The 21,796-nt window shown below is 40.4% G+C and overlaps 1 protein-coding gene across 9 annotated transcripts in view; it reads left to right on the top strand.

Annotated features, from left to right (window-relative positions):
* Positions 1 to 17,057, top strand: part of diaph2 (diaphanous-related formin 2) — a 450,956-nt gene extending 433,899 nt beyond the window's left edge. For 5 of the 9 annotated variants that reach the window (XM_008420583.2, XM_008420582.2, XM_008420584.2 and 2 more), the window contains 2 exons: positions 7,864 to 7,885; positions 12,033 to 17,057. In XM_008420583.2, the coding sequence (XP_008418805.1) occupies positions 7,864 to 7,885; positions 12,033 to 12,150 (140 nt within the window). In that variant the 3' untranslated portion in view covers positions 12,151 to 17,057. The remainder of the gene's footprint in view (positions 1 to 7,863; positions 7,886 to 12,032) is intronic. The other 4 variants (XM_017307147.1, XM_008420587.2, XM_008420586.2 and 1 more) reach the window with 1 other exon arrangement.
* Positions 17,058 to 21,796: the final 4,739 nt, after the last annotated feature.

Below are 21,796 nucleotides of genomic sequence, written 5' to 3'. Positions count from 1 at the left end.
GATAATGTTAAAGTGTTAACCAAATTCAAACAGTTGGGAAACAGGTGGGCAATGCTTAGTAGTTCAAAGAATTTACTCCTGAGGATATTGGTTGTCTTTCATGGTTATTCCTGGGTTGAAGCCTGCCTCCTGAAACTCGACTGCTGAGAGGACAATCATGAATGAGAGTTTTGCCTCAGGCACTGATCGATTGCAAAAGCGTTTTCATATAACTGTTCATTTGGGCTGTGTGTGCCTCCGCTGCATCCCTGAATGCCAAAAGGCATTGTTCCGTGACTGAGGAATCAAGTCTAGCAGCAATATTTTAAGGCGATTTTTGAACCAGGGACGCCAAAAAAGAAGCCTCCTGTACCCATAGACTGCCAGGCTCATTGTTTTCCATCAAAACTCTAACAAAAGTTAGCTAAGCTTCAAGAGAACTGATTTTTTTTTTTTTCTTTTTTTCCTGCAACTGTCACACAGTGGATAAGTGCATGTGGTGCAGACACTTTTCGGGTCTTGCTGTTTTGTCCCCAGTGAGACCTGTCAAAGAGTAGGCAAAGTAGTACTTTTCATCCTGCTGGAAAAAAAAAAAGCATTTGTGTAGGAACATGTGCAGCGATTTTGCCCTCTGCCGAAACACATTTAGTGTCGAGCAGTCAGGAAGCATTACTCTCAGACCGAGCTCGTTCCACTAGGTGTGAAAGGAACAGTGTGGGGTATTGTAAGCCACGGAGTGTGCATTAAATGCTGTGTGTGTGTGCATATGAAAGCGTGTCAGTGAAAGGACTGCATTAATGCACAGTATGTCTGACAATAGGAGCACTCCATGCAGGGTTGAGGTAATAAAAAGGTAAGAGAAGCTAAGCGTTGCTGGTGGAATGGAAAAGAAAAAATCTGAGGCCCGCAACTTTTTTTTAATCGGTGAAAGTGGGTCATATTTCGTACATGGGTTGCCTGGAACTTTGATGATAAAAAATACCAACATTCTTTTTCAGTTTTCACATGTTTCATGTTGTTACCTTCAGATGTAGCTATCCAAAATGTAATATCCTACTCTTTACCCATCATAACTGGGTAAATCCAAAGCCAGCTTTTCTTTGCTTCTCATTGGATTAAATGTGGTTTTTTGCTATCTTTGTTTAATTTTATACAATTCTGAAAGCTCTGGATAAAAAAGCTGCTAAAACCAAGTGCTTTTTATTAGCAGTGCATGATTACTACTTATTCCTGTGGAAGGCAAAATTATCAATATCCTCTTTTTCTCTCAAGTACAAAGCAGTCCGTCATGGAGACGTGCCAAGACATTGACTGGTGACCAATAAATGGGTTTCTATAGCCACAAGCCACACTGACCATTCAGAGCTTTTACACTAGACTGTCATTCACAGATCAGTGACACAGATAACCATGCAGCAAGTCGGGCTCATCATTAACTGAGAGATTCAAGCTTTTTCAGTGAACACACTCTAAAACTGATAACTCTTTTCAGTGTGGATGCTTTAACCAAGTGAAAAGAAGTATATTTGCAATAACGGAGTTGCTTAAAATAGCCTGTGAAACAAATTCCTTGAAAGAAAATTATTTTCTGTGACATGTGGAGGCATGGTTGTAGTTTATATAAACTGCTGGAGAAAGCAAGAATCTAAGCAAAAAACAAAGTACAGCAAGGGTGCTCTTTTTTATTCTCTTGAGCTTTCAATTTGCTTGTTATCTTACATTTGGACTAATAAAAGTTGGAAACCTTCAGGAAATACACTCAAGGACTTAGATTAAAGCTTTACAGAAATATGAAAATAGGCCACAAAATTCTCATTAGATGTTGTTTTGTTCAGTTTGATGGTATTTTGTAGTATTAACACAGTGGTGAATGCTAGTTGACGCGACATTGGCTGGCAACCAATCCAGGCACTCCGTTTATTTTCCTTGGCGCTCATTGGCTGGATCCCGAAGAGCAAAGGCAGCTTTTGCTGTGTATATTAATGCATATTAAGGTATATGTGGTGTTTGAACTACAAAAATGGGCAGCTATAAGCATTTTACAGGGAATCCCAAGTATTTGTAGGTTTTATCTTTTGCAGGCAGCTGTGGTCCCTGACCTTCATAAATACCAGAGGCCCACTGTAATGAAACAGTTTGGCATCTCATCCTTTTGTTTATCTTAGGCTCAAATAAACATTTTGACTGTGATGCACAAGAGTAAACCTCACCTGAATACCTCCATTTATAATGAGTGGTTCAGCGCTATAGCCAAGTATGCACCATCCCAGAACTCAAGCAGATAGAGTGTGGTGATGGAGGCAAATCCTTTGAGCTGTCAAAGCCAATCCCATGTGTTATGACCACCCTGCTCTCTGCTAAACTCTCCTTGTTACCATTTATCTCAAAATGCTGCCACTTAAACATATTTTTTTCCAAATTCTGTATACAGACTGTCAAACATGAATGTGAGCTCGTAAACACAACCGCTGAATGGCATAATACTGCAGGATGTAGTGTCCGTTTTCAGCTGAAATTCTGCATGGTTCCTGTGCTTCATGAGCGTTGAAATCACAAGCGGACAGCTTTTTTTTTTTGCTGTAAACACTGGAGGAAATGTCAGTAATAAGAGGGATTAAAAAAGAGAAGAAGGGGAGAGAAACATGGCAAGTGGGAGAATTTCTGCATCTTGCCTAAGCATGTTTATCCAGACCTGTCTTAAACATTTTCCTCTTTCAGCCTGATCACCCCTGCCTGCTATGACATTCTGCATAGAGAAACACAGATTGCAGCCTCCTCACTTTCAGATCCCATGACATTCGGCAGCCCACTCATGTAAATTACACAGCTTTAAAAATATCACTGGCTACAGGTATATCGCACATTTAACCGAAAAGGACTCAAAGAGAAACTAAGACAGGGAGTTTTACAAAGAAGACGAAATTTGTGTGGAGAGAAGGCTAATGTTTTCCACCATCTATGACTGGTTGGAGTTTGTCTGCAGTGGCACCACGCCCCACTATCCTCTCAATTTAACCCTTTATGTGTCACGGCCCAGAATCACAGCCTGGTGTTGTTTCCGTGCCGGCAGCTCATAAAACGGATAATGTGGACATCCAGACGAGTCTGAAGAGAACCCTTCAACTATAATGCAACAAGTGTATGTGTGTATGGGAACAGAGTGGGAAGAACCCGCTTGTAAAACCACTGCAGCCAGAATATAAACTGTTTTACTCATCACAGATGGCACTTGAAAACAAAATCCATCCGTCTGTCCGTTTGGACGAATTTGTCAATAATTGGTACTTATATAAACTCCTGTGTTTTAGTGTTTTCATGCATTTTTAGATAAACAGCTAAGAGTGTCAAAGTCTGTCCAATTCCTGCAGCCTTCTCGGTCCAAACTGTTATTTCTCCAATTCGAGCAGCCCCTCTCTTTAGCCAAAGTCAGTTTTTGCACAAGTCCAACTTGAAAAGAGCTCTATATATTGGAGGGGTTTTTTTTTGTTTGTTTGTTTTGTTTACAATGGCTGCCTTGTTCTTGTCCCAATTTCCTAAACTGGATAAAAATCTGCTGCCATTTTCAGAATCATTGAAGGTCTCAGTCTGTGAAAACATGGAGAGATGTCCAGGTACTAAAAAAACTACATATGATTGGGAGATCAGATTTATCTGTCTGAAGTTGCACCATCATTAATTTCAGCTGGCCAAGGTTGGACACAAGGGTGTAGAATACGCCAAAATTGTAGCAGAAACAAAATTTGTACACAAGAGTAGGCCTGTCACAATAACAAATTCTGCTGAACAATACATTTTCCCAGAAGTTATATTGTTGCTTCGAGACCATTTTCAAATAATATGTCATAAAAATGCAAGTTCATTTTCTCAAAGATCAATAAACTTACATTTCTAACGAACATGTGCATTGGAACTGGAAGACATTTTAAATACCCCAAATAGATAAGCAAAACAACAAATATAACGAGTTGCTTATTGGCTAATTTTACTCCTAGCTTAAAAACTACTTTTATTGACAGTGAATAGACAAGAAGGCTAGAACGATTTGGTGTCTCACTTGGGAGAAGGATGTCAGGGTTTCTGTTTTGGACCTTGACCCACCGAGGGTTTCCTCTGAGTGCCTTCACAACCTTGATGGTTTGCCACTACAACAAAGAAAGTTAGCTCCAAAAGGCAAAGCAAATGTTGTCACTATTTAAAGCAAGATTGCCATTTTATTTCTTTTGTTACAGTCTGAAACTGACAGGAAGAAAAATACCACTGTAGAGTACAGCTTCTAAAAGCCGAGAATAAGAGTTCAAGCTCTATTGAAATGTTGGATTGTGCTCCAGTCCCTAAACTGTACGGGCAGATTTTCTGTGATGTTGAAAGCATGCTCGAGTGAAGGCAAAATGAATTTCTTAAGATGTTGGCGGTGTGTGTTTTGAGATCATAATGGTGTTGTAGGAGCCACTGTTGTTTTGTCAGCTATTAACAGATTTTGCTCTGTGTGCTGGCGTTTATTGGATGTATTATGTTCCCTAACAGGGAAACTCTCCTCATTTCACTGACTACAATATAAGGCAGCTTGATCAATCTGCCCCTGTGGACGCAGGGAAACATTTACTAATGATAATCCCTCCATCATAGCAATATCTGTGCAGGTTTGGTTGCACGGCAGCTGCAGGCACCGCCGCTCTAGAGTCGAATATAAGGATGCTTATGTTGCCTTCTAATTCTATGATTTTTCTTCTCCGTCTGAACTTCATCTTCATATGAACAGAAAGAACTTGTTTACATGAGAAAGTGAGGAAACAGCTGCCGAAAATAAACTTTGCAGTCATCTTGCTGCTTTTCCTGCTCTGTATCTATCAATTATTTCAATTTCCAGAGTGCTGGATGGCTGGAGAGAGGAGCTTATGGATTTGTTGAAACAAGATCACAAGTGTTTTTATAAAGCTTTTAGATTTTCACCACCCAGTGTTTCAGTGAATGTTATAGGCATATGGTAGCTAATTATTAGGAGAGCTTGGTCTCTGCCAACATGACTGTCAAATTATTCTTTTTTCCCCACTCTGTTTTACCAAACTGAATTAATGCTCTACTGATAAATTCAGTAAATTTTGAATTAAAGTGTGGTATCCATTCTAATGACAGAGGATTGGCCTTTTTGCGTACTATCACATTTATTGAACGCCAACACTTCAGTTGTGACTCCATCTTTTTTTTTGCGCCTGTGTGTGTGTGTGTGGGGGGACTGCTGCGGCTGGATGAGAGAATGCTTCTTTCTGAAAGCAGCACTGATGTGCTGATAAGTGATGCAATTTGGTGCCTGGTAACACAGAAAAGGATTTGACACGAGTTTTTCAAGTATTTATGAGAAAAATCAGATTTGTAAAATTGGTTTTTGTAATGCAGCTGCTACAAAGGTTGACTGTTTGTTTGTTCACTTTGTTTTATGTTGGACAAACAGCAAAAAAGCCGAATTCACTTTTCACTTTACAAAAACATGACAGCCTTTGCTTGCAGCAAACTATGGAAGACCATCTCTCTTCGTAGACGTCGGGAAGCAACTTTGAGGTGCAGAAAATCAGACTGAACACGTCTCCAGAAATGATTTGATTGGGCTGTGGAAACACCATCCTGGACAGTATTTTTAGGAGCTGTTATAACTTGAATACTAATATTCTGGTACTGAAAAAAAAACACATTTTCATGACACTTCACAATCAGAGTAACGCAGCACAATAAGATCATTTAGTCAGATTTTCAAATTGATTTATATTTATTGAATCTCTCATAACACAGACAGTAAAAAACAATTGAAACAGTGATATTTACACCTCCCATTGTTCTGCTTTTGGGATTTACAAACATCAAATACTACAGCAAAACATAAATAGCTTATCTGTACAAGAGACTACCTCATGTGGCAACAAATGGCCTAAGTTGGTGTGACAAATGGAAGAAAAACCACTGAAGATGACTTTGTGTACTACTTAGAAATTTTAGGACAAATGCAACCTATAACCTGTCTTAAAGTTGGTAGTTCAACCGAGGAGTTGCATATCCAATTTAGAAATGTTTCTGTGAATTAGTATATTTTTTTAAATAACTTTGGTTCATTCACCAAACTGAGGCCTACGTTTTCAGGCGGGCCAGAGTTCACTTTTTTGACACGTGTCGGAGTTTGAGTCTGCATTCACACAGTTTCCTGAAACAAACTGGATTTTTTTTTAGGATTTTTACTTTTAACAAAGTAAAGTTTGAATAAAACAGACTAAACAGGGCTGCTGTGAATGCTCCCTTAGACTCCCCTCTGTGTTTCCATCACCCAGCCTCTGATTGGCTAACTTCACATTCACACACCTCGCTCAAGCCAAGACAATCCAACGTGTTTAATGTTCCTGATTTTAGATCCGAGCATTCCCAACATCTTTCCAGATCACAATTATCACATAAAACATGAACATCTCATGAGATTATCTTAAGACCCATCCTGATAATTGGGGCGTCCTTAAGATTGTTGGAAAAGACATAAAAATCGCCATAGAATCTTGCCATGGACACAGCCTTAATCCCACTGCATAGCTGGTCTGTGTGCTGTGTGATAAATCTACGGCTGGCCTGTACCATAAAATAGAAAAGCCTCACTGACACCTCTCACCACTCAACAGGCTGTGTTTGCCAAGATAAAGTTTTAAAACACCGTGTCTATATGTTTTAGAAGGAAGAAGTAGCAGCGCTCCATGTGCATCCCATTTATCCAACATATCTTGTTCCAGCGAGGGGCACTGCATTACTCTGTAGCTCAGAGGCTGCTTGTCAGGAGGGGAGGGGCGGGGGAGATAAAAAAGGGGACGACAGAAGGTTGTGACTGTTCCTGTTGCTTTTGCTACAGATGCTTTTCTTCTTAGCCAGGGAGCAAACACTACATGCTGAGATTTAATCACCTTTATTATGTTTCAACTTGTCACAAAGTGAGGCGTGAAGCGACTCTGAGAAATCACACAAAGACAGCGATGCTGTCAGAGAAGTCACTGTTCACTTGTTTAACACAAAAGACGGCGGAGTGCTCGGAAACTGTGCGGCAGCTGCAGCGCGCGGCTCAGCCTCTCCCGTCTGAAGCTGCTTCAGCCTTTTGATTATTTGACCTTGATCAATAAGTGAGCCGTATTTAGATGTTTGCCCAGAGCCTGCTGTATTTAACCACCCCGGCGTAATCCCTCTGAAGTCTTCCTGTTTGCTCTGACCAAGGAGAGGTAATTCCTTCCAGCACCTCAAGCTGAACGCGTCTGATAGACGAGTGGCTGGATTTCCTCCTTTTGCACACCGCTGAACACCGTCATGATGTAATTCAGTGCAATTAGCAAAAGATGGCAGGAACACAAAGGACATAAAGACACATAATCTGTTACGGAATCTCATAACATCTATCATAGCACAAGACAGAGACTTACTGGAGGCAATTGTGAGGAAAAGGTTGACTTCAAGGTCTTTTATTTTTCTCCCGTGTGGTCTGGGTCGTCATGATGTACATGCAGAGATTCTCCTCTTTTAGAAGCAGAGGCGTGCGTGTGTGAATTCCTCAAAGCAACGCACAGAGAGAGATTTCACACTGAAGTTAATTTAAGGAACAATTCATTTTCTCAAGTGTGTGACAGCGAAAGAGATGGTATGCATTTGTGCATGTCTGCGTGTCAGTGACTCTGCCCTCCTTCCACCCACCCCTGCTGATTTCCATGGTGCGTTTAGCTACATTTTGTGAAACGGTGCCAAGCCAGCACTTAATTAAGTGCTGGGATGCCAACATCCCCCTGCTGTAACACGGAATACCTGATCCTCTTTTGTCAATTTCTTCTCCTGTTCTCGTGCTCCTCTGTGTCGCTTCTGCTGTAACTCGAAAAGATGTCGCCTCTGGGAGATGCAGGTAAAGAAGCCATCAAAACCAACGCGAGTAGAGAGTTGCAATCAGTGCACAAAAAAATTTTTTATTTTTTTTTCTTTTGTGTGGATCTGTCCTCCTTTTCCCCTGCCTCACTTTGTTTCCCTCTGCACCAGTTCGTGTGTATTTATATGTGTGTCTGTGCTTGAAGCTTTCAATTCAGTAGAGGCTAGCAGTAATGTTTCGCTCCCAGTAGAAATGGTTGCTGTTTGTTCAGTTGTTGTGATAGATTGATGTGGGGTGAGAAAAGATGGGCTTGTATGCACCTGGAGATAGGAACAGAAAAGTCTTTATGAGAAGCTAAAAGCTCGCTATTCAAGAATCCTCTGATGGAGATGCATTTTGCTGAAGGTTTTTCTCCCTTTTAGCAAAGTCTTTGACAAAAGCTTCCCAGTATATTTAGGCAGTTAGGCAAGAGACTTCAAAACCCCAAAAGGGCACTTGTCAACCACTGCTTACGGTAAGGGAGTGCTGCTGAAGGGTTTCAGCAAGTGGTCACTCTAATGGTCAATGGTTTTCAGCTTTCACAGCATGCAAAATGGCCGCCTTCTAAAATAACCAAGCCCAGACACAAATTATTCGTTACGTGGAAAGTTGTGGGTCAGTTTGTTGCCACACCCAGATGTTTTGCCTCCTTTTTGCAGATAATTGTGGAAATAAACGGTGACAAAAAACTATCTGAAATCACGTTTAACTTGATGTCATTTTTTAAAGACTTTGTTTTACATTAGCAGTGGCCAAATCTACCACAGCAAGGTGAAGTCTTAAGTGAAATAAACATTTATTTAAAAAGAGTCAACCCTAATAATTACTGTTAACAGTCGAGTTAGAAACACTGGAGGAAAAAGACAAATACCAATTTTTGTGACTTTATCTGACATTCAATTACTTTTTCTGTTAAATGTCAAATGTATTTTTATCAGAGAAAAAAAAATTGAGATTATTTTTAAATCGTCAAGCGTTTTGGGTTGCCTGCCCAAAACCTTTCATAATAGTTTGCTGGAATTTTGGCCCATTCCTCCCAGCATAATTCATTTAAAGGTCTCTTAAAATCCCCTGTTTTATACTCCTATCTAACATTCTTTACAAAAATGATGCCATCTATTTTTGTAAAGTCCAGAACGTTGGCCATCGTCTCAGTTTGTGGGACAAGGAACAAAACAAAAAGTCTAAAATGCCAAGATGCTGGAGTTCTTTGTCACCCTATTTCCATGAATTATGGTTCTTATCCCCATTGAGGCCAACTCTATTTAAGACATGGCACATTATTGACCCAGATAAAACCTAGAATATGCAACATCTTGTTTGAGTAATTCATAAACCTTCCAAAAAAACATCCAAGGTATAAAATGAAGGGGAAAATAATCGAAATCCCACTTTAGTATTTTTAATTCCAGATTGATCCAGTTTGTCTTTATTTACTTGTCCTGCTCTGTAAAGTCCCAGTTGGTCTTTCTACCCTCCCATCATCCTGTTTACTGGATTAAATGTAGTTCAAGATGAACGCCTCCAAAGACCCAGGCTCTGTTTTCCGAGCTCCTCTGAGAGGTTAAAGGCGACTGCTCTCCCAGAAATGAGGCTACAGCAGCTGGACTCGTAAATGATTGGCAGGAATAAATTGTGGATGATCTACTTTTATTCATTTTTCTTTAAAACTGTCCCAATTTTTTCCCCCTCAATTCTCCTTTTTTGTGTGCTGTGAAAGCTTGTTGTGAATGGAGGAAGGTTTCATAAGTCGTGCTCACAGAGTGAAGCGTAACCTGTGGACAGAACGAAATGAGTGCATGGATAAGTAGTTGTGATGTGTTTGGACACACTGCCAGAACACGTTAGCTCTCACGCTAGCATACATCGGCGTAAACGTGCGTTTGGCTGGAAGAAGCAGAGAGACAACAGAACCTCGATTAATTTTCTTACATCTTGAAATGTCTTCCTGTTCCTCCTTCTGTTCCCTCCCTCCTCCTCTCTCCTCCTGTGCACCATCTGCATGATGCTTTGTATCCAACCCTGAAGAAGGGACTGCTTTCTGTTCGCCGCTGTGAATGCGGGGTCTTGTTTGTGTACGTCTCCCAGCCATCGCTTTCGCTCTCAGCTCATTACCTGACATGATGGATGGAACGAGCGCCATTAACCAACGCCCAGCCTCGGACGCCTGGCACCTCACAGCAGAGCACTGAGTAATGGGCGCGTTGGCAGCGGCACGCTTGGAAATACCAGGAGTCCTGCGTGGGTGTGCCTGCGGTCGTCTTTGTGGCTCGGCTTCTTGGTTCCGTCCAGCCCCACCTGCCACCTGGCTGCCCGAAGGATGTCCTGGGCATTTCTGGGCAGCCGCGGTTGGATGGCAGAGGAGGAAATATTTGTATGACTTTGTCATGAACCTGGCAACACAAAATCCCCAGAGTTCAACTGTCGCTTATTTCTCACCTCAAGGAAAATGTTTGTCGCTGCTTATAGTGCCTGCGAAACTATTACGCTTGAACTTTTAAACATTTTCCGCACAACCACAAATTGCAATGATTTATTTATTTTTAATCAGGATTTTGTGTTTTAGATCAACACGAAGGCTTTAATGTTTAGAAATCTTGAATCTGTTCTCCTCTCAAATGAGACAGATTGATGGTATTTTTTGACCATCAATCTGTCTCATACCATCAAACCCTTTTAGAAAACCTGTTTGATGTTCATGGTTGGAAAAGGTTTAGATCAGGGTCTGCAACTCCGGTCCTCTAGTGCCGTTGCCCTGCAACCTTTGAAGGTCTCCCTGCTCCAACACACTGGAATTACTTTCCAAAAGTTGCTAAGACGATAAGGAGAAAATTCAGCCTTTTGATTTAAGTGTGTGGGAGCAGGGATGTATCCGGAAGAAAATGGATGTGTTTCCATTATGTGAATTTTAAGCAAACATTTTAAATGTTGCAAAAAAAGAAAGAAAATACAAATTTGGTGTGTTTCCATCTACTAGCTTTGGAGCAAATCAAACGGGCTCCACAGAGAGTGGGTGTAATTAACAAGACGTAGAGGTTGCAAACTAACATGGACCACACATCGCAAAAATACTTACCTCTGAGCTGGAGGTTTGGATTTAGACATTTCTCAGAGTTTCCTGCCTCCAGTGAGGCAGAACCACCAGTGGCTGGGAAAGTTTGCAGCATCAGAACTTGGTTGGCAAATATGTTTCCATCTCTCCTTTTTTTTTTTTTTTTTTTTTGCAAAAGCCTAAAACCACCACAAGTGAGCATAAAAACGTTTTTTGGAAAATTGAGGAAGTTGTTTTGAATTTCCGTCATAGTTTTCTTATGTGATACTTTAAAATGTGCATATAAGAAAAAAAAATTGGAAACACGGCTACCGGCAATGGACAACTGGAGTTGCAGACCCTTTGATTAGATAGAAGCATCTCCATTTTCTCTCCTATCTTCATAGAAGAAAGGGCAGAAACTTTAGTCTCTAGATGTGAAAAGCAGGCAGATATTTACTCCAAAAGACTTGCAACAACTTTGTTTCCGATCCACTGTAGTTGAACACAGCCTTGTTTTGATCTTTCATATAAAAGACTCAATGATGTCAGTGGTTTTAATGTGACAAAATGTGAAGTTCAATTGTAAAGCAATTGTTAAAGTGCTCACAGTTGGAGAGAAATTTGCTTCGAAAGTGAGCTGAGGTGCTGAAGTTTTTCTAACGCCCCATACAGCATCGTCTTAGGTCAGATAAGAGGATCCACACTGGCAGTAACAAGCTGATGCTAACAGAAAAACACCCTTCGTGTGTCATCCTCTTTGTCCCTGCTCTTTTGTTTGTATGTTTCCCTACATTTCCTTGATTTGCTGTGCATATGTCACATCTGATGCGAGGACAGCTGAGGGTCTCTTATGAAGAAGCCAGAATCAGGAGATGAAGGGAGTTACTACGGTACCAGACACAAGCACCCTCCGCTCCTGCAGCTCCTCGCTTCTCCGTCCTCCCCTGCTGCTTTGCTCTAAATCAGCCTCGTTTCTCCGCTCCCCTCTTTTAGTTTCTCTGTACAGTTTTTTATGTAGTTCAGCTCCTCTGCCAATCATGAATCAGTGTAGCCCTTTCTCCTTCTTTTCCAGTCTCACTTGTTTGTTTTTCCCTCCCATCTCTTCTTGAACAGACAACCGCCGTGCAGCCCTCGAAAGGTCTCGCTCACGCCACAACCCAAATCACCAAGCTCGATGATTACCCGCGTCTACTACAAGACCCTAGATAAGTGCCAAAGAGGCCTGCGATGATGAGGAGGAGGAGAAGATGAGGAAGACATCAGGAGGGATAGACCACCTCCCTCACTGTGGCTTACCCAGCACCAAGTATGGAAAACTGCCTACAGAACGGAATAACCGGACATTTATAGTCTTTATTGGACACGCTACATATTTATTGTATGCTTTTTTTTTTTTTTTTATTGCTTAAAGATTTATTTTGCTTTTTGGAACTGAAAACATGTTAAAAAAGCTGTTAATTTCCAGGTTTAAACCTACATTTTAATCCAAACGCTTCAATTAACTCACAGCTTTGACAGGAGAAACATAACAGTATGCTGCAGAGAGACATTCAGCCAAGATGGACTTCTGAAAACTGCATGCTTGTGTGGAGGAACACGGACAGCTGTCCTTTAAATGGAAACTGCAAGTCTTAAAGGAAGAGAGAACAGTGTAATATTATCACATTTAAGGTCCTTTGTTCAGAAATAACTGCGTCTTCGCACTCCGACAAAGCCACAGGATCTGGCGGCTGTCTGCACCAACACAGAGCACGTGACTCACTGACATTCAAACTGCAAGACATTTTAGTTGATTTAATGTTGTGTAATCTCACTTTTACCCTGCAGGTGCCGATTTGTGTCCTGAGGTTAGTTTTGCTGTTACCATTAGAGGCTGACATTTTTAAATGCAGCCAGGTCTCTGTCGGGGACAAAACATGAACACTCAGACCTCTCTTTAGGTCACACAGGGTTTCAACAAGGCACACCTCAATGTTCAAAAGGTATTACGTGTTTATGGCACTTTTTCAACAACAAGGCTGGGGGGGGAGTTTAGAAAATTGAGCTGTGCGAAAACTATGACTGCTCCCTTAGATACTAAATTATAATCCTGCAGAATCCATTTCTATCTTATGAGTGCACTAGAACAACACTCCTCACACTGGAAGTTGTTAATAAAATCAGCCAGTTTCACTAACTCAGAGGTATTTTAAAATGAACATGGAATAAACTTAAAATAAAAAAAAACAAACTACATTTTATTTTTTATTGTTTTGTGTTACATTTCAAATGATAAATGGCTTGTACTTGTATCGAGTCTAGAGACCCAAATCCCTTCACACTACAGTCATTCACACACATACTGATGGCAGCAAGCTACTGGAGAGTAGCCACATCTGCCCACAAGCTGAGGGTTGCCGGGGATCGAACGCAGATTGTGGGGCGAACTCCTGCCACCATCGTCCACGCTGAGTGATCACGACAGAACGGCCCTCTAGAGTTGAGGCTCCCACATACTCGTACTGTCGACAAACATCAGGTGTAACGTTTTCCTTCATATTCCCTCATTAATGCAACATACTATATTTCTCATTTCTTATGTCAGACACTCTTCAAATTCTGACTCCATTTTGTCCCCAAGTTGGCACCGGCTTTCAACCTCATCGGCTCACCGTCACATTTAAAACAGTTCCATGTGAACTCTGTGCGACAGGAAGTACACACAAGTATGTGGGAGCCTTTGTTAATCTACAATCATATCATTTTACATTTGACTTTAAGCATTTATTTTCTAATTTTGTATGGTGTAAAAACAACGATGTCATGACCAAACTCAACCCTGAGTTCACACCACCGCCTTTTATTTTCACCAAATACGTCACAGGCCTGTTATAATTACAGTAATATCCTGGGTAATTTGTCTTTTCAAAACACATAATATAATCTAACTATAAATTTTTTTTTTTTATAATTCTTAAGTATAGAAAACATTTCTATGTGTAGGGCATCAAATTGTGCTCCAACACAGGGACCAACGTCTTCCATAATTATTTATTGCAGCTATTTAACTCTCTAACAGCAGATTTATTTCTTATAAAATAATGGCCACACTGGAGAATTTCCCTTTTTTTGTGTTTTTTAACACTAGGGATGTTTCTAAGAAATAGTTTAATGTTAAGACAGTTTCATTTCTGTCTCTCAGACAGAAACGAGAATCGGCAGGTTTCCAGAAATCGCGGATACTTCTGCTGGATCTCCAACACCGTTTGAGCTCTCCTCTTGCAGAAAGACCATGGGTTCATTTCTTTGCAAGGACCCACTTTCACATTTCAATGTAAACTATTTATTCATATATTCACGCTAAGGGCGGCTCTGTCCCCCTCACTTCACTAGACTGTAAGCAGATGCTACTAAAAACAACCATTAAATCCACATGGAGACGGGGCATGACCAGAATTACAGACGGAGGGCCACAGCAGGCCGGATGATGCTTGTCTTAGCGAGCGAGTCTCCAAATGCCTTCCGGTTCCTGAGCACTAATGACATAAGTGACCCTTTTACCATGACACAAGTTACTTTAGCATAACTTTGCTTTGGGCTTCGTGTGCCTGCGCGCCTCATGCCGCCCCAGTAATCCGAACAGGAACCAAATGGGATGCAGTGGTCTCGACTCCTGGGCTGGATAGATGGAGGTTTTTCATTTAAACAATCTGCCAGCGCCGCTTGTGATGCGTCTGTTTCACGGAGCCTCCCCTCCCTCTGCCCGCGCGCATCTAAAAAAATGCAATTTTACACATCATCTCGGCTCGAGGTGCGCCCACAACGCTCCGCGCAGTCTGCATATTTAAGAAGACAATAACTCTGAGCTGAATATCAGGTCGGAGCCGTCACAGAGCGAAAGCGTCGAGAATGAGTTTTCTGGATAAGGGACTCTGCGGTGGCGGCAGTTTTGAGGACGTGTTGTACACAGCAGTGATAGAGATGCGCTGTCAAAAGAAGTGATTTCCTCTCTGTAATCGCTTCTCACCCTTTGTTCCTCGCAACACCACACCTGGGCAATTTTAAGCTTCGAATAAGACCTGTTTTTTTTTTTTTTTTTTTAGATCAGTCCTCCAGCAACACAGAGCTGCCATGATATTGGATGTTTATCTGCAAAAACACGCAGGTTTTTTGCATTTTAATTATTCAGTTTGGCTCAAAAACTCCTTTAACCCTGAAAGTTCTTTTCAATTAGCCTTTAAGCTGTACAGACACCATAAAAAGTCATTTTGGTCAATATTGATGACCAGTTTTTAAAGTAGATTTGTTGTGATTTTAAGTTATGTATTTATCATCTAAAAAAAAAACATTTTTAAACAAGTAGAGTAATTAATAGTTATTGTAATAGTTTCCTGCAACCAAAAGCAGCTTCACAAACCGAAAGCTGGGGAAATTCGACATCATGCAGGACAGAAAAACTTTGCTAAACGTCAAATTAAGACATTCCTAGGAGAAAACATCCCTCATCGTAGCTGTGATTGTCGTCTCCTCATCCCATCGTGTTTTAATAGAAAGTAATAGCTGGAGCCTTTCAGGTTGACGAACCTGAACTGATCCATTATAGTCGTGTGAAAAACAGCCAATCAGACCTTCATCTTTGTGCTCGTCACTAACAAACCTCAGCTGATGATGATAACCTTTGGGTATTTATGACACCAGACATGTTTCACATTTAAAACCACAAACTTCAGAGCATTTCATTGGAATGGTTACTTTAAACAAAACAAAAAACTGATACAGTAAGGACAGAATTTAAAAATAAAATACTATATTACCAAAAATAATCCGATTCTAAGAAAAGGAATTTTTACAATTGGCTATATGAAGATAGAACTGTATAAATACCAGAAGGTATGTTTCTTCAGGTTACACCATCTCAACTTCAGAACTTTTTAAAGACCATCACGAATTAAATCACGACAGAAATGTTCAAAAAGATGATAAATTCATAAATAACCTTGATAGCCAGTTAGCTATCTAGCAGAGCTAGTTAGCGTTAGCTTCAACTACCTCGAGTCACAAAGCGCAATGAAGATGTTCATGACTCAAACTTTAGCCTGACAGAAAAAAGTACCGCTTGGAAAAAATATACAATTAAATAGTCCTGTCATAATATGGACCTATAATTAATATAAAGTAAACTTGCCTTTTTAAAATATATATTTACAACATTTTATTTAAAACTTTTTAAGGATGCCCTGTGACCAGTGTAGAAGGAAGGATCTGTAACAACGCTAATTGGTGTTGTATTTAGAGAAACACTCTTAAATACAATTCATTGCAAAAAATTGCCTTCAGAAGTCACCCAATTAATGTATAACGCACCAAACATATGGCAGCATCATGCTGTGGGGATGCTTTTCTTCTAAGGAAAATACATGAGAAGCTACAAAAGAGTTGAAGCTGCAGTTTAAATCCATATATCCGCTTTCATAAATACGAACTAGCATGTTATGTTGGCCTGTCGCATAAAATCCAAATTAAATGCAGGAAAGTTTGTGGTTTTAAAGTGATGAATTGTGAATAAATTCAAGGGGAATTAACAGTTTTACACGCCACTGAATGCTGATGGTTCTCATACAAGTGAGGAGGCAGGGGTATGAAGTGCAAAGGTCAACTCTGAGGCTCCTAGTCACTCACTGACCGAGCACTTTACAAGATACTCTGCGCAGACAAAGGAAAGATTTGTTCCAAGATTTGTAAAGGCAACATTGCCGCTAACAGAGTGAACTATTTGCTAAGCATGTCTTCTGGTAAACAGTTACCAGCTGCCACATATCCACTTCTATCCACTTCTTCCCACTTTGATAGACTTTGCTGGTGATTTGATGAAGTTCGGCTGCGGCTGAATCAACAAGCAAAGCTTATTTTTGTTGACTAACCCTGTCTGACCGCGATGCGTAAGCTGCCGTATCCCTGCCTACCTTCCTTTTGTCACCGAGTATGTTTTATTGTCTTAAGAAACATTTATATTTTTAACATTTTGAGGTTATTTGTATGCTTAGAACTTGGGGGGAAAACAAAATGGTTATGAAGACTGTCCTTCCATGGAATATGTAATGGAGAATGGTACAAATTAATAACCACTTTGTTATTAAAGCTGATTTCTGAAAACTAAAATTGTGTCTCTGTCTTTTTTTTTTCCATCCAGATTATAAACAGAATTTTTTTTGTGGTTACATGAAAAATATGTAACCACAATTCTTCCTTAATAAAGAAAAATGAAATGTAATAATTATTAAAAGATCCTGAGAAAAATCTAAGATGAAAGGAAAAGTCAGAATTGTGGTTTTCTAGAGTTGCTTCTAATAGTCAATATTTTGTTTGTGTCATCTAAGTGACAGGAAACTGTTTATAGAAGTCGTCTGATCTAGTGGATCCAATTTCAGCTGGTTGAACAATCTCGACACTAAATTAGTAATTAACATCAACTAATGAGCACTAATTCAAATAAAAGATCTGAACCTTTTAAATTATTCTTGTTTTTGTATTTTGCTTCTTAGCAGTGGTAGTTAAATAATTGTAGGTGAATAAATTGACTGAATTTATATTCCCGTTGTGGAAATGCAGGGTTTGTGTTCCATGCTACAGGTTTGTTGGTTATTTCTACAGCTGAACATTTACTTGTGTGTTTAAACATTATTTGGATGATGTTCATTTTTGTTATATTTTGTGTAAAAAAACACTTGCCATTTAAAACCAACACAATAGCAGCCAAGAGCCCGGTTACAAATGCTAAGGAAAACGAAAACAATGAAAACAATCTGCAGTTTTCTCTGGACTGGAGAGAAAAATGATGCTCAAATCTGACCTCTGGTTTGATCAATAAAAATCAAGCTGTATCCTCTAATTGTCAAAACTCACACAGTCATAATGTGTTCCTCATTCTTCCACATTTAAAAAGCTGCATGGCTTCTGCAGCAAACGCACCACATCATTTAGATGTCTTCATCTGAGAATGAATGCCTTGCTTGTTTGTAAGACTATTTAAACCAAAGTGTCCATCTATTACCACAACACAGCTGTGGAGTAAAAAAAAAGCCCAGGTGTGAAACTGACCAGCTTGACCTCCAGAAGGGAACAAGGAAAACCAATTATGGAAACAATTTCAAATACAAAACTACAGTCAGAGTTAACAAATAGTGGGAAATACCAACATTTTCCCATTTCGACTGATTATTTTTACCTGTTTTTCAATTTGTTTCAGTCAAAGGTTCCATCTTCACTTTATTATCTGGCAGAGCAGACACTACCTGCCCTGTGCTGACTTATGGACAGGGCTTCCCTAGAGCTCTGGGTGTTACAGCACATGATGAATGGGACAGCTCCTCCCTATAAAAGCAACATATTTGGACCTCTGTGTTCCCACTGCTTTATCTTACCCAGTGTCAAAGGCAAAGTGGAAACGCTGTCACGGCTCTAGTGGCATCTCAGGAAAATAATCAGGGGCTTAAAGAATAAAATACACCTCCAGAAAAAAAAGGCGGCTTTTTTAAAATCATTCAACATTTATGACTCAAATTTCTCTTCCTTTACTAAAGAGCAGCAAGAAGCAGAGAGGAGAAATCGATAACTTGTTTAATATTTTATACCGGATGAATTAATGAAATGGATCCAAGTGTTGTGTGTCTTTGGTGGGGGAAAAAAATGACCAATCTGCTGGATTTGGAGAAAAATGAAGTAAGTAAACACATTGCTCAGAAAAAGCATCATATAACTGCTTTCATGTTTCGTCATTTTTAATAAAATGCAGTGCAACCAACTGCCTGCAGAAATGGCTCACTCAATAGATGAAATGCAGCTGTTCTGTGAAACCCGCAGAGGTTTGTTGGAGAACATTAGTGAACAAACGGCATCACCAGCATGAAGGAGCACAGCAGACAGGTGAGAGAGAAACTTTTGGAAAGATTTAAAGAAGAGTTGGGCTTGAAAACAAGTTCCCAGCCTTTTTTATTTTATCTTTTGAACTGCAAACTTACCAAGACCTGCAGCGATCCAGAGCTCAAGTCAGAGAATATATGTTTACCTACCAACAACGATTAGTCCACAAAGTGGCAAGAAGAAAAACCTGGTGGTGGCAGATTGATCCTGGGAAAACAAAGAAAAAAACACTTGAGACGAGGATGGAGGCTCACCTTCTATCAGGACGACAGCAGACTGGTTTGGGTCAAAGCACTTTTTAAGTATTAAAATGGCCTAGTCAAAGTCTAGGAGACTAAAGGAGAAGTATTATGCATTTTCCATGCACATCGTGCCATTTCATAGCACAATATACTTTCAGTTGTTATAAAAATACTGTATGTCTCAAGCATGAATTAGATTTAAAAAAAATTTACTTTGCAACTTAACTGCTTCAAATTGGGCTTCCGTCTCTTTAAGAAGCTCCTACTCTTTCCAACACTCCACCTTCAGAAAGTCATCACAACACCACCTCTCTGTAAAGACGTTTATAACAGTTTTTGCAAATGTTGGACTGAGAAGTAACTCATATGACGAGCTCAGCAGGTGTTTGCTAATAGCTGCTGCTGCTAGTCTGGAGGAGCGGAGTGGGGAACGTGTGGGGGGGAGGGGGGCTCTGTGAAGTAGAAACCCGGCTGGAGACTGCAGCTCCAAGGAGGAGCTTCGTCGAAAAGGCAGCGATCGGAGAGAGCAAATGTTTAGTCATGTTTAGTCACATTTGCTCCCCTACTGATAATGTAGGGTAAATGAACTTTCATTTCATAAAGCCAACTTCTCCTCTTAGCTGCTTTAGACTAGCCAGCAGCAATTAAAAATAAAAGCGTTTTTAAAGGGTTATTAGAGGAGCCATGTTGTGATGACTTCCTGCTGGAGGGGTTTCAGAAAGAGCAGGAGTTTTTAACAAGACAGAGGACCAACTCCAAGCCTTAAATTAAAAAAATCTAATGTATTTAGTTACATGGAGTTTTTAAAACAACTACAGGTAGTTTAGTTCTTTGTGTGATAAAATGGCGCCATGTGCTTGGAAAATACATAATACTGCCCCTTTAACTGGAGGAAAAAGTTGACTGAAGACAACCATCATAAACAGATTTGATCTACTATCAACAATCATGTACAACCAAGTTTTTTGAACATCACATAAAATCCAATCAGGTTTGTGTTCGTAACATAAAAAAATCCATCCCACACTTTTGTGTTCCTCCAGCGTCCGGCAGCCTGAGCTACAGTGGTGAGTGTCGGATAGCAGGCAGAGCTGTTCCTGTCTGAGCCCCTTAGCGTGACAGGACTCCCCCTCCCCCCAACTTCACCTAACATCCTCAAATCCAGCGGCGTGTTCTCCCTGTATGTGCCATGTCCCACTTCCCCTCTGCAGCGTGACATCATAAAACACGAGCTGACATGGGGGAAGCAACCCCCTGGCCCCTCACACACACACGGCGCGCACTCCACTAGAGGAATCCTGGGACGGATCTTCTCAGACTCTCCTCCTCCCACTGTTCAGCCAGACAGATGGAGATTCATCTCCCAACAAGCTGTGATCTGTGTTTAGAGATGTGTGCAGCCGAACACAACTCTAATTAGGTTTATTGTTGATCTTGGGAGGTTAATTTGTACTTGGCTGCAAGTAAACATGCAGAAATAGGCCAACCTAGTTTCTTACAAGACTTTCTGACTGCACCTTATAGAGAAACCCTGTTTTTTTCTTATCTACTTGACTTTCCAGGTGATTCAGAAAGATTATTCCCCCTCAGTTTATTTGTCTGCTCTGGTTTAATTGCTCTTCGGTCTTTGCTGGGACGGAGGAGTTCGAAATGAGAAAGTTTGTTCCTCTAATGAGCTTAAGGTTACAGTTTTGTGCGCGAGGCAAGCGTTAGCTTCTTGTTTTTCTTTCACGAACTCAGAGTAAGTAGCCTTGTCAAACTGTGAGAGATGAACCGGCGCCGCATGGTCTTTCTTCACGGCCGTGTGTTTAATGCGCCCGGTGACAGAGCAGTTGTCAGCTGGGGTGCAACATAATTATGTTTCATTCTGCATCCCCCCCTAATGAAATACGCAAACATTATGGAGATGAGACGAAGAAGATAATAACGATTCCCTCCCCACCTGAGCTAATTCAGTCGGAGGAGAAATCGCATTCGGTCGGCCCTTTGCTCTTAAGCACAACAGTTTGATGAATGTGGTGAATTTGTATCTTAGCCAGTTCATTTGGGTCTAATGTTTATGTGCAAAAGTTACATGTCAGCACACAACCGGGTCAAACTGTGCAGTCTCTGTTTTATAAGATTACAGTTCTCCCCTCGTAATTACCTGTAGGATAAGAGGCTGTTAAGACTACAACGGTTTTACTAACATAAAAACTCTATGCAGATAAGAGCAAATTTAATATAGCAATAAACTATAACATGAAGCAAAGCTACTCCAGCAAGCATTCTGGCTCTCTAAACAATGGATTTATCCAAACTGTGAAGAACGGCTGGGGTGCAGCATCATGTTATGTTGGTGTTTTGCTGCAGGAGGGACTGGTGCACTTCCCAAAATATTTGGCATCAGGAGGAAATTTCAAAACATCACCAAAGAAGTTAAACAAGATACTTTGGACCATAAAAATAAAGCTAAAAGTAAAACCAAATGCACCATTGTGAGTAGTTTAAGGAAGGAAAGCCAAGAAAGAAATCAATTCTTCTGGCTTTTATCAAACCAAAGCCACTGGTAACCCTGACAGAGTTAGAACAGGAAGTTTCCTCTGATTTGATGTCAAACAGTGAGGAAAAAAAAAAATATTTTTTAACGAGATAGAGCTTTTTTTTTAAATGACACTTATAGGAGAGCTTCAATAGGAGATCAGTGCAATGCGAACATTTCAGTCTGCAACAAAAACAAAGAAAATCTTTTCTAAA

Source organism: Poecilia reticulata, linkage group LG10 (genome assembly GCF_000633615.1).
Source record: "Poecilia reticulata strain Guanapo linkage group LG10, Guppy_female_1.0+MT, whole genome shotgun sequence".
Lineage (NCBI taxonomy): Eukaryota > Metazoa > Chordata > Actinopteri > Cyprinodontiformes > Poeciliidae > Poecilia > Poecilia reticulata.
The sequence above is the reverse complement of the archived record's forward strand: the minus strand, read 5'-3'. Positions and strand labels throughout refer to the sequence as shown.